Source organism: Fulmarus glacialis, unplaced genomic scaffold, assembly GCF_000690835.1.
Source record: "Fulmarus glacialis isolate BGI_N327 unplaced genomic scaffold, ASM69083v1 scaffold38130, whole genome shotgun sequence".
Classification (NCBI taxonomy): Eukaryota; Metazoa; Chordata; class Aves; order Procellariiformes; family Procellariidae; genus Fulmarus; species Fulmarus glacialis.
The window spans coordinates 58,606-72,326 of NW_009187882.1; the positions used below are offsets into that span (position 1 = coordinate 58,606).

General features: G+C 40.5%; 1 protein-coding gene across 1 annotated transcript in view; it reads right to left on the minus strand.

The window, feature by feature from the left end:
• Positions 1-9,229, minus strand: part of LOC104075973 (ras GTPase-activating-like protein IQGAP2) — a 63,757-nt gene extending 54,528 nt beyond the window's left edge. Inside the window, 5 exon segments of the mRNA XM_009576660.1 lie at positions 554-667; positions 1,031-1,098; positions 6,179-6,255; positions 7,804-7,881; positions 9,077-9,229. Coding sequence (XP_009574955.1) covers positions 554-667; positions 1,031-1,098; positions 6,179-6,255; positions 7,804-7,881; positions 9,077-9,229 — 490 coding nt within the window.
• Between the last annotated feature and the right edge of the window lie 4,492 nt (positions 9,230-13,721).

The window sequence follows — 13,721 nt, forward strand, 5'->3', positions numbered from 1 at the left end:
CAGGGTTCTACCATGCTGTCGGTCACACACAGCACTCAGACAGATCGAAAGCTGCCCATGGAGGCAAGTGGTTCCTCCACCATGCACCACCACATGTGAGAGAGCTGTCTGTCTGGAACAGTGCCTCGTCCTCACAGCAACCTGATCGGGTGTTTGAGGAAAACTGCAAGAGCCCAACACAGGAAGAAGGCACAGAGAAGACACCTTGTTCCTATCAGCGTCTCTATTGTACCCCCTACGGTGCAGAGGTACATGCAGAGCTCAATTTGTCGTTCTAGAGCAGCGTTAGCTACCAAAACATTAAGCCCATGCAAAACATTGTAAGAAACCGTTGTTTCAGGCAGCACTTCCTACAGTTCAATGGAGATGCTCAAAAATGAGAAATTGCAAGAGATCTTGTAACAACGACGCAGTGTGATAGTCAGTGAAAACTTGCTTGGTTTTCTTGTTATTTATTAAGAGGTGGCAAACTACATGAATTAAAACACAGAAAATATTTTGTTAGCGTTCTGTAACATTATCCAGTAGAAAACAGACCAAGAGCCACACTTACACGCAGCTTCATCCACTGATAATTCACTGGCCAGAATCCCACCAATTTTACTAAAAGATGGCATCTGTATACCATACTTTTCTAGCTCCTTTCGCATGTTGCTGATTTCTTCCTCTGTTCACATAAAAAAAGAAATATTATCAGAACAAAAGCATAAGAATTTCATTATGAATCACTATACCTACAAATATGTGTGCAATGTTTTTGAAAGCACTTGTAGCCAGGGCTTCTTCGCAATTTTTCCTCCCCGTTTTGAAGGAATCTAAGATATGACAAGTATTCCATGCAAATTCACTCCCTTCTGTCCTTCAGAGACTGACATTCATTAAAAATAGCAGCCTCCCACCTATTTAATTAGGATGTGTTCAGAACAACCTTGCGGGAGGAGAAAGACCATAATAGAAAATATGTACAATGTTAGCAGATTTACTGGGTGAAGAAACCATCTAACATATGATTAGATAAGCAGTTTATTACCTGTGAAGTCTACTTTTCCCAGTAGGTCCTGGATCTGTGGTGCTAATCCTAGTTTGAACAGATATAAACTGCAAAGAAGAAAATTAGAGTTTAAAGTCCTGCATGTAGTTGAGGTGTTCGCTTTCTGTACAAGAGAAAAGCGCTTTTATGAAGCTTGTCCTTTAACCCTTTTCATGGGCCGATATGGAATAAATTAACCCTACAGTTTTCTTTATCCTGTATTTTTAAGTCTTGCAGAAAAAGAAGTCGTTTTTGACTTGATGTTTCAAAGAAGAATCTCTAAGAAAGAGGCACTGTCTGTGTATCTCAGATTACAGGGCATGTGTAAACAAGTCGAAAACCTTAGTGGAAGAAAATTAAAGAAATTCAAAAGCTGGTATTGGGAAAAAAAATCAAGACGTGAATGCACTTTAGTACAGCTTACAGCTTTGGATCTATGTACTGTTTTGATTTGCGTTATTACATCCCTGTAATTAATAGCTGAAGACACACAAATCACTGACACCTTTCTTACTAAGTGTAGAGGAACAAGGACCTGTAAGTCCATCCAAGCCCATCTCGAATATATTTGTGTCATTAGCTATTTAGCTTTTGGAAAGTGAAGTAAACTCAATTTAAATTGCTATCCCAGAACTAATATTTTTGTTTCAATATAGCATGAAAAATATCTATACTCATTACTCCTAGAGCTCTGGGGTGCTATCTGAAAAAACAGCTGAGTACGTACGCATTTTCTCAATATCTTCCAAAAATGGCATGTATTTATCTACAAAAGACTGGTGTTTTTATAATTTATCAGTGAAATTCAAAAAACAAATGAGTTTTGCAAGCAGGGATCAAAAAGGTAGATTTTAAAAACAAGACTTAAATAAGCATTCCTCCAAAAGGATTATTTTGCACGTCTTTTTTAAATGACTTCACCTCAACTTCATACATTGCAAATGTGCATTGTGGCTTGGGGTTTTTGTTTCTAGCGGGGCACATTTCCCTTTTGTGTTTTGTTCTTGGGTTGGTTTTTTTTTTGCTATTAGCAAATTACAGGATGGTGTTTCAAAGCAAGTATTAGTAGCTGTCACCAAGTATTTGTAGCTGTCACATTCATTTCAGAGCATGCAGAATCAGCATTTCATCTTCCATGCTATCACAGCTGCTCCTCTGCCCTCTCACAACTTGGATGGACACAACAGCACATCTCATGTAGGTTGACACACTTTTGACTGCTGCAGCCCCTCAAAATCATTGATGCTGCCATTCTCACCTTTTAAAGCAGCCTTAAATGCAAGTTAGCTATAGCAGGAAAAAGCCCTCATGACTATGGTAATGAACCAGGTCCCTCTGTTACCCTGATCTACCTCCCTGTCTTTCATTGTGAGCTTTTAAAGAGATTTTACTTTGAGTTTGAGATAGGGACACAGTCCTGTCTGAAGTTCATACAAACAGTTACGGAGCTCAGCAGAATCACGGGGCTATGCTGGCTTTTTCTGGAGTCACCACAATAGAAAGACAGAGGAAAAAAAGCAATATGAACATTAGAGACTCATGTTTATGCTATTCAGCATTTCCAGGAGGATACTGAGCCAAGTGAGTTACTTCCTACGCTCCTTTGTTTGGTTAAACCTATTAACCACCAGGTGGTGCTGAAAATGTGCTTCGAGTCTTGCAGGGAACACAAAAGATGCTTCTGCTCTGTATTAAAGTATAATTTCACTTAAAACAGCTCATTTAATGCTTTTATAGTGTAACTTGAACTTCAGGGAACCCACATAAAATCAAAAGCAGGGGGTCTTGGGGTTAAGAAAGCTAGGTATGAGGCATCAGGAGCAGGGGAGAAACAAAGGGGAAAGGGCAGTTCCCAGGTGAAGTTCCCTTTGCATTGCCCACACAGAACTGCAGTTCATGTCAGCCAGAGGTTCCTCGGTCTTGTTTTAAGCTTAGCTCATGTATAACATGCCGTAAAAAACAGATCTGAAAATAGTGCGCTTTTTAAAGAACATATGCTTGTTAATTCTACTGCTTCCCAGGAAAACAATGTTTTGAAGCTGTCCAGCTACAGAGGGATAGTTTGTCCAGGATGTAGCAGTGATCTGCTTGCAGAGACCATTTGAAAACTACATTTTTTTTTATTTAGGGGAGGTGGCGGGAGTGGATCTCATAAGCACTGCTATTTAGGAAAAAGAATCACTGTTAGCATCTTAATTTAAATGAAACAGTTCTTAACCTCATTTAGTCCAGGACCAAATCCAAATCGGCTTTCACAAGAAAAATGGTGTAAGAAATGAGAACTATGCCTTTGTATTTTTCAAGTCTGGCTTTAAGAATTGATGTTTCAACAGGAGAAAAGCAAGAGGGTAATTATATTCAACGGGAGTCTAGAAAGTGTTTGCTAAGTCACTCCTTCCTGGCCAGAGCAGTGCTGTGTTTGACAGAGCAAGTTGTTCCACATACTGTAAGTGCAATGGTCTTCATTTCAGACTTGAACCAGGACATATCCTAAAAATATATTTAAACCATTTTGCTTAGAGTCATTGTCTATCTTCAGGCCCTCTAGCAACTTAAAGATCAGCAAAACCCGAAATAACCAAAAACCTTTCCTGTGAAATGTTAACATTTCAGAAGTCAAATAGATCCTTTGGATAGATGGACCTTTTTCCTCCTATTACCCACAGTTAAGGCTGTTTCATGTTTCTTCTAAAGGGGCAATTAAAAATAATCTTATCGATTTTAAGTACTTAAGTTACTCACACTGACTGTGCATAAATGAATTCATGTAGGAAAAATCTCAACTAACGATGGCTTCAGGATTTCCAAGAATGGGAATAAGAAAATATCCTATCTGTCTTAAATTTACATAGTTTAGTTGGAAAGCAAGAATCATGTTGCTTCGGACTAATGACTTGATAGCAACTAAGAAAGGATGGGAAGTAGGTCAACCCCTCACCTCCCTGAGAAAGTGCTCAATTTTCCCAAGTTATAAGCCTCTGAAATTTGAGCATGTGCTCCAAGATGCATTAGAATTTAGCATTTAAACCCAATGGTGGTTCTTCGTATAGTGGTCGTGTGCATATGCTACAGCTGCAAAGGTGAAAAGCATGCTTGCGACTGCTGTTTCTAGATGCTGTGGTGCTGGACCCTGAGAACAACAGGGACATGGACTTTTCCAGGGTCAGTGAACCCCGTATACTGATTCCCTGGAGAGGATACTCTGACAAACCCAGAGAGTAGAGTGGGTGGGGTTCACAGCATGGAGCCATGGGGACAGACACCAGCAGGGCAGTAGTTAAAACAACAGAAGGGGAAGAGAACCGGACTCCTGCAGCTCAGTGTTCCTCTGATGCCAACCCAACTGGGAACACTGCTGTGTGAACAAGCAAGTGCCCTGTCCTTAATTCTGTTGTTTCCCAGACTGCTTTCAACATAGGCTGTGTGCCATTCAATGCTGACACTGGAGTTTGATTTGAAAGACTCTACGCTTTCATGGGAAAGTGTAAGCATTGCAGGCCTATTCCCCTTCAATGTGGCATGACACATTTGATATGAACTCCATTTCTAAAATAATAGCTCATAAGTACAGAGTTATAGCTTTGTGTTGATACGCAGCAAGGAAAAGTAATTTAAACAAGACAAACTTGAAAGTGAAAGCTGAGACAACACAGACCAATTCTGATACTGGCATAAATCTTGGGGCACATCAAGATGGAGAAAGGAAAACTTCTACCAAATTGCAAAATTCAGTTCAAGATGAAAGGAGTTATTGCCATTGCAATGATTAGGCAGGTCTTAAGAAGGTATCTAATAGATGGGCTTATTGTTCATGTAGCATTCAAATCCACAGTTGATAAAGTCCTCCTCAATACAGGAGGAAGCAAATATTGGAAAGCCTCATTGTGTTCTTCCATCTCCTGCAAAACACCTGAGCCAGCCCATAATATGGCCGGAGCGGCACGCAGCCCACCGTGTCAGCATGAGCTGGTTAACATTAGAGCCCCATGCATCCATTTCAGGGAATCGCTTCAAGCTTACGCAGGACACTCGCTGACAGAACAGACCACACTACCAAGTTTTAGGTGAGAGCTACCCTTAAACAGTCCTGGTGATACTGTCCAGTTAATATTACACGAGGCATAATAATTTCAAGCGTCAACACTTGTCAAAAATGACAAAAAAAGAAAAATACCAGGACTGTCAACTCTGAACACCTACCATTTGAAAGAAATACGATGAACTTCGATGGCATGCCCTATTTATCGGCAGTGAGCACACATAACAGAGTGCAAGAGCAGGCACATCATTTCAAGGATTAGACCTTAAAAAATTTCAATTACAGCATGTATTGCATAGTTTCTGACCTATAGCCCTGGAGCAGCTGATGTGCCTTTGAACACCGTTAGGAACATAGATGGGAGGTTGGGACATAAGTTAATTATGTTCTCTGCAAGCCTAGTATTCAAGAAAGTAATGAAAGTAAAAGGTCTCCATGTGCAGGAAATGAGCTGAGAGACCCACAAAAGGGAGGAGCTGTCTGCCAACACCACTGCCCTTCACACCAGGGACAGCACGAGGCAGATTGGTTACTTTTAGTGCTAACCATCAAGAAAATCCTTAAGGCAGGACATAAAAAAAAAATTTAAGCTCTACCTTCAGTGGTGTCGTCAAAGCCTTCCTGACTTTACATTTAAAATCAAGTTGCTCTGAACTTCAAAGCTTGGAAAATGTTAATTTTTACATGAATGACCTCAGAATACAGTAATTATTTGCTCCTCTTTTGGGACAGAAAGATGTCAGTTCATCATCTTTTTCACTCTGATCAGCATGTCTGCCCCATAATTATACTTTTTTGCTAATATTTTGCTAAGGTTTTGTTCATTTACTTGGTTTCTCTTGCCATACATATTTTGAAATGGTATGTGCACTTTGTAAGGAGGTGTCCTCATTGAGAGGGATGTCAGCGCTAAATTCGATAGTCCTTCATTTCTATTTTGAAAATTTGGCCAATAGTCCTGACAAAGTTGGACTTTTGTCTCCAACTTTAAATTAATGAACTTGTAAATTCTGATAGATTTTTATATACTGGTTATCCTAAAGCCATTTCAAGACTTAACACTCCTAGATTTGGCAGTTACTTTAACTTATACTCCCAACACCAGTTACCTTAGAGCGTGAATGCAATATATCATCCTAGGGATGTTTTTCCTATCGTAGACATCTGTAGTCTCTGGATAAAAGATCTAAAAAAACAAAGAGCAAACAGTTAAAGGAGAAGACATATTACTGAGCACAAAGAAGTAGCTAAAATGAGCTCTCTGCAGAACCATAACTTAAACATATAGAAGTTCAGCTGTTACTTCTATACAGTTATGAATTGAGTCTCTTCTGATGTCATTTTAACTTTATCAGTAGTTTTCGTAAAGAAGAGTTCAATAAAACATAAAAACTACTTAATAAGAGGGGAAAAAAGGAAGATAAGCAGACAGCATTTCAGCAAGATTTTTAGGAAACGTCCTTCGGCACGAGCTCAGCCAGTAGGGCTTGTCCTCCTACAGACACCCAAAACCTGGGATGCAGTTACAATTTGCAAAGCCTCATTGCAAACCAAACCTATCAAGTATGATTTAAAAATGCAAAATTCTAATTGCCAGCACCCCTAACTGTGTGAATACATCATTTACAGAGGAAGATATTCAGAGAGGAATATTAAGCAATTTAGCCAAAAAGTCACATCATAAGTTCCAATTCTGGTTCTACCACTAATTTGTTCCTGGCCTTGGTCCCAGTCACTAAACACTGTTTCTCCACAAAAATAAAATAAAAGACTTAGCTAACCAAGAGAGTTGGCAGCGTGCTTCCAGCTGAGGCTGGGCACTCAGGGCTGTGCCGTCCCACGGTTAATAGGACAAGACCGAATAAGTCAGGAGCACGGTGCCCTCTTCAACATTTGCTCACAACAGGTTTGGGAGGGAGACTGAGGAAAGCTTTTTGCCATGACCATCCTCTGCAACAGAAGCAAAACCTTTCAGAGGAAGGATGGCAGGGTGGAAATCAGCCAGCAGGGGCAGCTGCTGGGCAGCCTGGGCAAGGGAGTACTCGCCCCAGGATGTATGCGGGTGCCAAAACGTCCAGGCAAGAAGAGTAGGTGTTTCCACACAGCCCTTTCTTAAAGGATTTTCATCTGAAAGAGACTCACTGGTGCCCAGAAACAGCAGCAGAGGGAGGAGATGACAAGTGAAGACCCGCAAGGAGGAAGATAAATATGAGAGGTGACCCAAGAAAGCAGCTGGTGGAAGAGGAGCAGCAGCATAGCCACGCAGATGCACTGGAGTGTGCAAGGACAGTCTAGAAACAGGATAGAGGCAGAGAAACTGGGACATACATTAAAAGGAAAAGGCAACAAGAGACATGATGAGAGGTAGTAACCTAAAGGAAGCAAATATTTAAGTTTTCTGTTTTAAACCATATTCCTTTTAGGCCCCCACAGAGACTGTACTAGCAATAAGATACAGCTAAAAGACTGCTAGCGTCCCCATTTGTCTTCCCATGTGAGAAGCATCCTAAGCATTTCCACCCACAGCACTCGTCCACAGCAGCCTCAGCTCACGTACACCGGCAGCAGTAGCACATAACTGCTTTCAGCATTACCTTCTCTTCAGATTTTTTTCCTGAATTACCCCTTGCCCGTAGACTTACTGTAAGCAACAGTTTATGCTCAAGCAAATGAAAGAGGATCTCAGTGAGTCAGTGCCTTGAGCCAGTTTCTTTGCTAAAATTTAAAGGCTTACCTTAGGCAGGCCAATGGACTCCATTGCTCTTAACCACTGCACAGTGTTGTCGGTGTGCCGAAAATGAAGACCAGATCTCTATCAGAAACATAAAGGAAAAGATGACAAAAATCACATAAAGCAAATTCTCTAATTATTGATCCTCCTGTTGCTTCCCAATTTCATATCCTGAAGTCTAGTTCAGGGAATTTTCCCTTGTTTGAATCTGGAGACCAACTAGCTCATTCTTTTATGTAACATAGGTCAGACCTGTACCCATCTGGGTGGACTGTGACTGAAGTGGCCATTTGTACAGTCCTTCAGTAGTCTTTGCGAGTAAAGACTAGCTGTCAAATACCAGGAACCACTATCTCCAAAATACAGAAGTGGTAACTCAGCACTACTGTGAAGGAGAACAGATAAGGAGAGCTCTTAGTCACTCTTCAGACCTACCTGAATACTTGACCCTCCCTGCAGGCTATGCAAGCAGCAGTTGATAGAGCAAAGTGCGAAGTATTTTAATCTTCTTTTAATTTTTAAAAAGTCAGGGTAAGGGGAGAAAAGAAGCCTGAACTCAGGTTTTGGAGATTTTCAAGAGAAGCATTTAAATGTAACCAGGATTCTTAACCAAGGTTCTGTTAACCATATGGGACCTAGAACAGCTTAATTTCTCAACACTCCAACAACAGCCAGTGATTACACCTTACAAGTATCCATTTCCAATTTTTTCTGCCCTCTCTGCATGTTGAGATAATGTTGAGATAGTGCATTCCATAGTGGGACTACTGCACATGCATATATATATATTTCTATATTATTGAGGATCTTGGAGTTAACTAACAGCTCGCACAGGTAGCAAGCTAAGCATAATTACTGGTAGTTTGTTTCTTGCTTCTCAGGGTTACATTTGGTCAACTAAACACAGAGATCTAATGAAGTGAATGTCCTCCCACACAAAATGAGGAAAATTCACAATAGTTATCAGGTTTAATTAGTGAATTGCTTTTGGCTCCTATTCCTAATGAGAAATAGTTGTATAAATGGTAAAGCTCATGTTCTCCCTGGAGCCAGAAGTGTAATTTGTTCAGCTTTAAAAACATTAAGTGATATTAACATAGTTTTTCTAAACATTTCTAACTTATCATGCTGGCTTCTTAGTTTCTTCCGTCTAGTCCTGACAGCCTTATGAAAGAGATGCAGAAAGTTAACCAACCACGCTTGGGTATCTTTAAGAGTTGGAAGACAGACACTAGGTTTTTTGTCTTTTCGATCAGAGAACTGAAAAAGTTATTACCTTATAGCGCGCCTGCTCGACATCGTAGATTTTTTTGTCTGACACCACATTAGGAGCAAAGAATTTCGCAAGTTTGGCAAGGTAAACACCATTTCTTAAGCCTTCCTCCAGCTCCGTAGTTGGGGGCAGCTCTTCTTCCAAGCAGACTTCCATCCACCTACAGAGACATCATTTGAGAAACATTGTTATTTGTGATTTTAATAGAAGTGACATCTTTCACCACAACCATTATACTTTTAAAGTCACTACCACAACATAATCATAATCAGTAAGAGAAAAGGGCACTAAGGCTAAGGAGAAAATTCTCGTATTCATTCACATGGCAGAAAAAAATGACTAGAGAATCATATCTGCACTGCGTGGTCGTGAGCAATCAATAACCAAACAACATGCTTTGAAGTATACATCCCCTAAGGGGTCTACCTAAGGGGTCTAATTTGTTTTGTGTTTTCACACTGCTGTGTGAAAATGCTCAGACCTTTTGGACAGCACTAGGCTTTTAAATAAACAGTAATTTAAGCTGAAACCAGAAGAAAACACGGAGTGCTGTGTATTATTGATGTTTGCATTTAAAAAACTCTGTGATAGCTATGCCAGGGCTGAACCCCAAAAGCAGCAAGGCCAGTGCTGGGCGAGGTTGGTTCTTGCAGCCGAGGTGCTCTGCAACCCAAGCTCACAGCAATGCTCATCCTGGTACAGGGCACTCCTGCAGCTCATCCTCATCCAGCATCACGTGGCAGCTCTCCACATTTGCCCATGAAACACATCATGCCGGTGCTGAAGGAAGGAGTGAAGCTTTTTGTTGAAACAGCCCTAGGTAGTTTACGCATTTGAGGTCTGCCTGGCAATGAGTTGGTTGAAACATTCCTGCCACCCATCAGGTGGGATAGCTTCTCATCAAACGGTGACTAAATCCTTCAAGGTGGTAAACTAGTTATATTTTTGAGACTTAGATGTGATAGATATGGTACTGGATAGAAAACAGTATTTATTAAATACATAACCAGTTCGGAAGGCCAGTAACAGACATAAAACCATATTATCAAATACGTTTATATTCAGTAGCCAAGAGAAACTGCTACCAAAGCACTCCTCAAAAATGTTAGCATCCTAATGACTGGACCAGAAGTTCCTTACATTGGTGATCTAAGTGTTTCGGCCCTGTGATATTATTCTTATTTCTAGCAGTTAATCACATTATAAGAGCTATAAATCTGGTTAGTTCTTTCCCAATATAATATTTTTTTTTTGCTTAGGCAATCTCTGCTGTTGTTAGAAGGACATTAATACCATTACAAATGGACAAGAACAAAGCTGAAGACATTAGTTCGCTTTACTTACTGTCACTAAGGCAGCGTTGCTGCATGCTGTGTGAGACAGCATTACAAATCTAACATCACCTCCACGGGGGTGACTTCAGAAACCAGAAAGCTGGGATCCAAGCTGAAATAAGCCAGTTTTTCCCCCACCACAGAGAAGAAAAAAAAGCTCACTACATCATTTTGTTTCACGTCAAAACTCAAGACAAATGACCTACTCCATTACACTTTTGGATTTGTTACAGGACATGTGAAAGTTGTTTCACTGAAGCACGGACTACCCAAACAGCTCTTCAGGAAACCACTAGCCATAAATCTGGGATAATATCACACAAAGCTGCATGGAGGAGTGTCATTAGGAGAAATGTAGTTTGCGGTATAAAAGCTGCTTCGGTGAGGAGAATCGTATCCCTGACAAGTTTCCCTGCTCCGTCCTGTGTTGCATGTTCACGTGTTATGAGTCCATGACAAGGGTCCCAAAAGTCATTCTTATTAACGACATTTTATAGACTAAATAGATATACACACCAAGGTAAAATGTCGCATTTGTCTTCTCTAAAACAGAGGACAAGGAAGAAGAAACAAAGAATGTGTACTCCCAGCAAATGTGGGTTTCACCTGAGCCAGTTAGCTCTTTCTATAGAATTCAATTCCTAAAATGTGTCTTCTAGAAAAAGAGTTGTACAGATAGCAGGAGGAGCTTGCTGAGCCACAGGAGGTATTCAGCATGAGCTGAAGCTGACCCTGTTGTCCAATGGACCATCTTCAGTGAGATGAACTGTATGCCCCCAGAGCAGTGTTTGGTACCTTGCACTACCAAGACTGGGTCCTTTACACTACTAATTCTCAGTTTTCTTATGAAAATGTTTTTCTGACATCTTCAGTCCCGGGCACCAAAAAAGATTACATTGAACTCTCTTTGAAGATACCCATGTGCCCCCCAAAATTGCTTTTCTCCCTGCTGGTACAAAAGTTGGCTACTTAGAAGCAACTTTCTCCTGGACCTAAACCAGCTGGTGCAAGAGCTCCCCCTTAAAAGCCAGCCAAGGCCTGCTATTTGCCCTTCCATCACAAGCAGCTCATCCTCAGGCTTTTCTTCACCATAAAACTGAGGTTCACCAGCAGAAGGAGCTCCACATGTCAGCACCAGCTCAGGTCTTACATTTAACAGTCTTAAAGTTGAATGTCATTAGCAAGGCATCGCTTAGGGCTGAGAAGGAAGGGCTAATCGCAACCTGGGCACGAAACTAGAAGAGAATGACAGCCTTCAGAGCAGGCATAGGTTGTAGTTTATAACCCTCCAAATTCCTGTTCTTGTGACAGAAAGAGCTTACTATTCATAACCTGCTGCTGGTTTTGGGAGGCAGAGGAAAGGATACATTTGGGTGGGTTGAGTCTGGTTTTATAAAAGGGTCCGTATAAAATGGAGTCATTCCCTAAGCTCTAAACGAGATGCTGATCCAAGGTGAAAGCTACTCCTCAACTTTTCAAACCTCCTGTTATTCAACAACAGCAAAGCTGTTTTGGGTTTGTTTCCAGCATGGTGAAGAGCTTTTAAGATTAATCTGGAACCATCATATTCTGGACAGGGAGATTACCCTGTCTAGTGGGTAAGTGCAATACACTGAGGAACAAACAGGAAACAGTATGAGGAAGCAAAGAAACCAGCAAAAAAAAAAAAAAGGTAGTGAAGAATACAGTTGTCAATCCAACAAGTCCAGATAAACATACAAGCAAACAAGTCTCTTTTTAGAAGGAGAATGTTAGTAACTCAGTAGAAAAAAGGAAAAAAGATAGAGAGAAGTAAGTGGAGCAGACCTGAAAGATGCAAAGAGTTTCTTCCAATTTATAGCTAAAAATCTATAAGCAATATCCATTCTAGAAAAACTCATAGGTCTGCAATAGGGCAACTACAACTTACAGCTTTTGGGAATCAGTCTCCAAGACTGAGAACACAGATACAGCTGTGTTACATATAAGACAAGTTTTACCAATGTCTGGAAGTTGCAGAACTTAGCTACAACGAGATCTACTGTTAAAGGATTTACTCCATTTTGCACATGTTTAATTAGAGGAAAGAAAAGCCTCGGGATTTGCGTGAAATCCTGCAAATATACAAACAACCTTGTAAGTTTTAGTTATGCAAACAGCTGCCCAACTCTGTTACTCGCTGTCCTAGTATTTATTGAGACATCTGTAGCACTTTTCTCCCCAATGCTTACAGTTACAGTAGTTTTGATCTCTTTACACTGGTTCAAAGGGAATTGTGGTTTTAAACAGAAAGAAGCATTACTTTAAGGTTGTGAGGTTCTGTTTTTTAAGATACAGTTTGGTGAGTTTATGAAAGTTATTATATGACATGGTGCCGACAGCAGCAGTAGACTAGACTGAAAAAAACAGAAATCCTTCTACTTCTGTTTCTTTAAGTGAAACAGATAATATCCACCTGACAATAAGGATTTATAGGTACCTTTGGAGCAATTTATTCTGCTTCAGGGCTAAAAAAGCAGCATTGCCTTTGGCTCGCCCACTGTTTTCCTGAGCACACAGTACTGCAGCATCAGCACCAGATTTAAATCTGTTGCAGAAACTGTTCCCCACAAAAACTAGTTAATACCGTGGCCATACAAGAAGAAGGGCCTATAACTCAACATTAGACAGTATGTTTTCCTTCAGTATGAACCTTGTGGAATAAGACTATTAAGCTATCAATGTGCACGGGCATTTCTGCCATTTCTTTTTCTACAATGCAGTAGAAACTTACTGACAGATGTACGCCATGAAATACTGCCACAGTGGTGAGTGAACATGATGATTGATTTGGTCACTCGTTACAGCTAAACCCAAACCCCACTCCATGCTGGAGGGACAAAAGACAATCTCAGGAAGCAGACCAAAACATGCAACGTCCCTGAAGTTCTGGGTAGCACCATCAACAATTAGCAATCATTAGAACAGCCTTACAGAGCCACCCATTCCAGTTTTAGTCTTATCATTTGGGTTCAAACACACGTAAACAGATGTTTTCCTGAATACTTGGGATCATACACTAATACTGATACTTGGGATCATACACCAATATGCATAAATACAGCCTGCTTTTATTTTCATAATACTGCAGTACTTGCCAGGACAGAAACTGCTTTTTGATTTGCCTTAGACAAAAACCCAAACCCAGACCTCATCAATGGAAATAAATCTCCAAAACTTTAATTCAAATACATAGTACTGGAAAGCCTGCCAGGAGCAAGTATTGAGGTACAGTTTCCTTTTGCTTTGCTCAATTCTGTTTTGACTCTTGGCAATCCGAGGCAGAATGGTTCAGC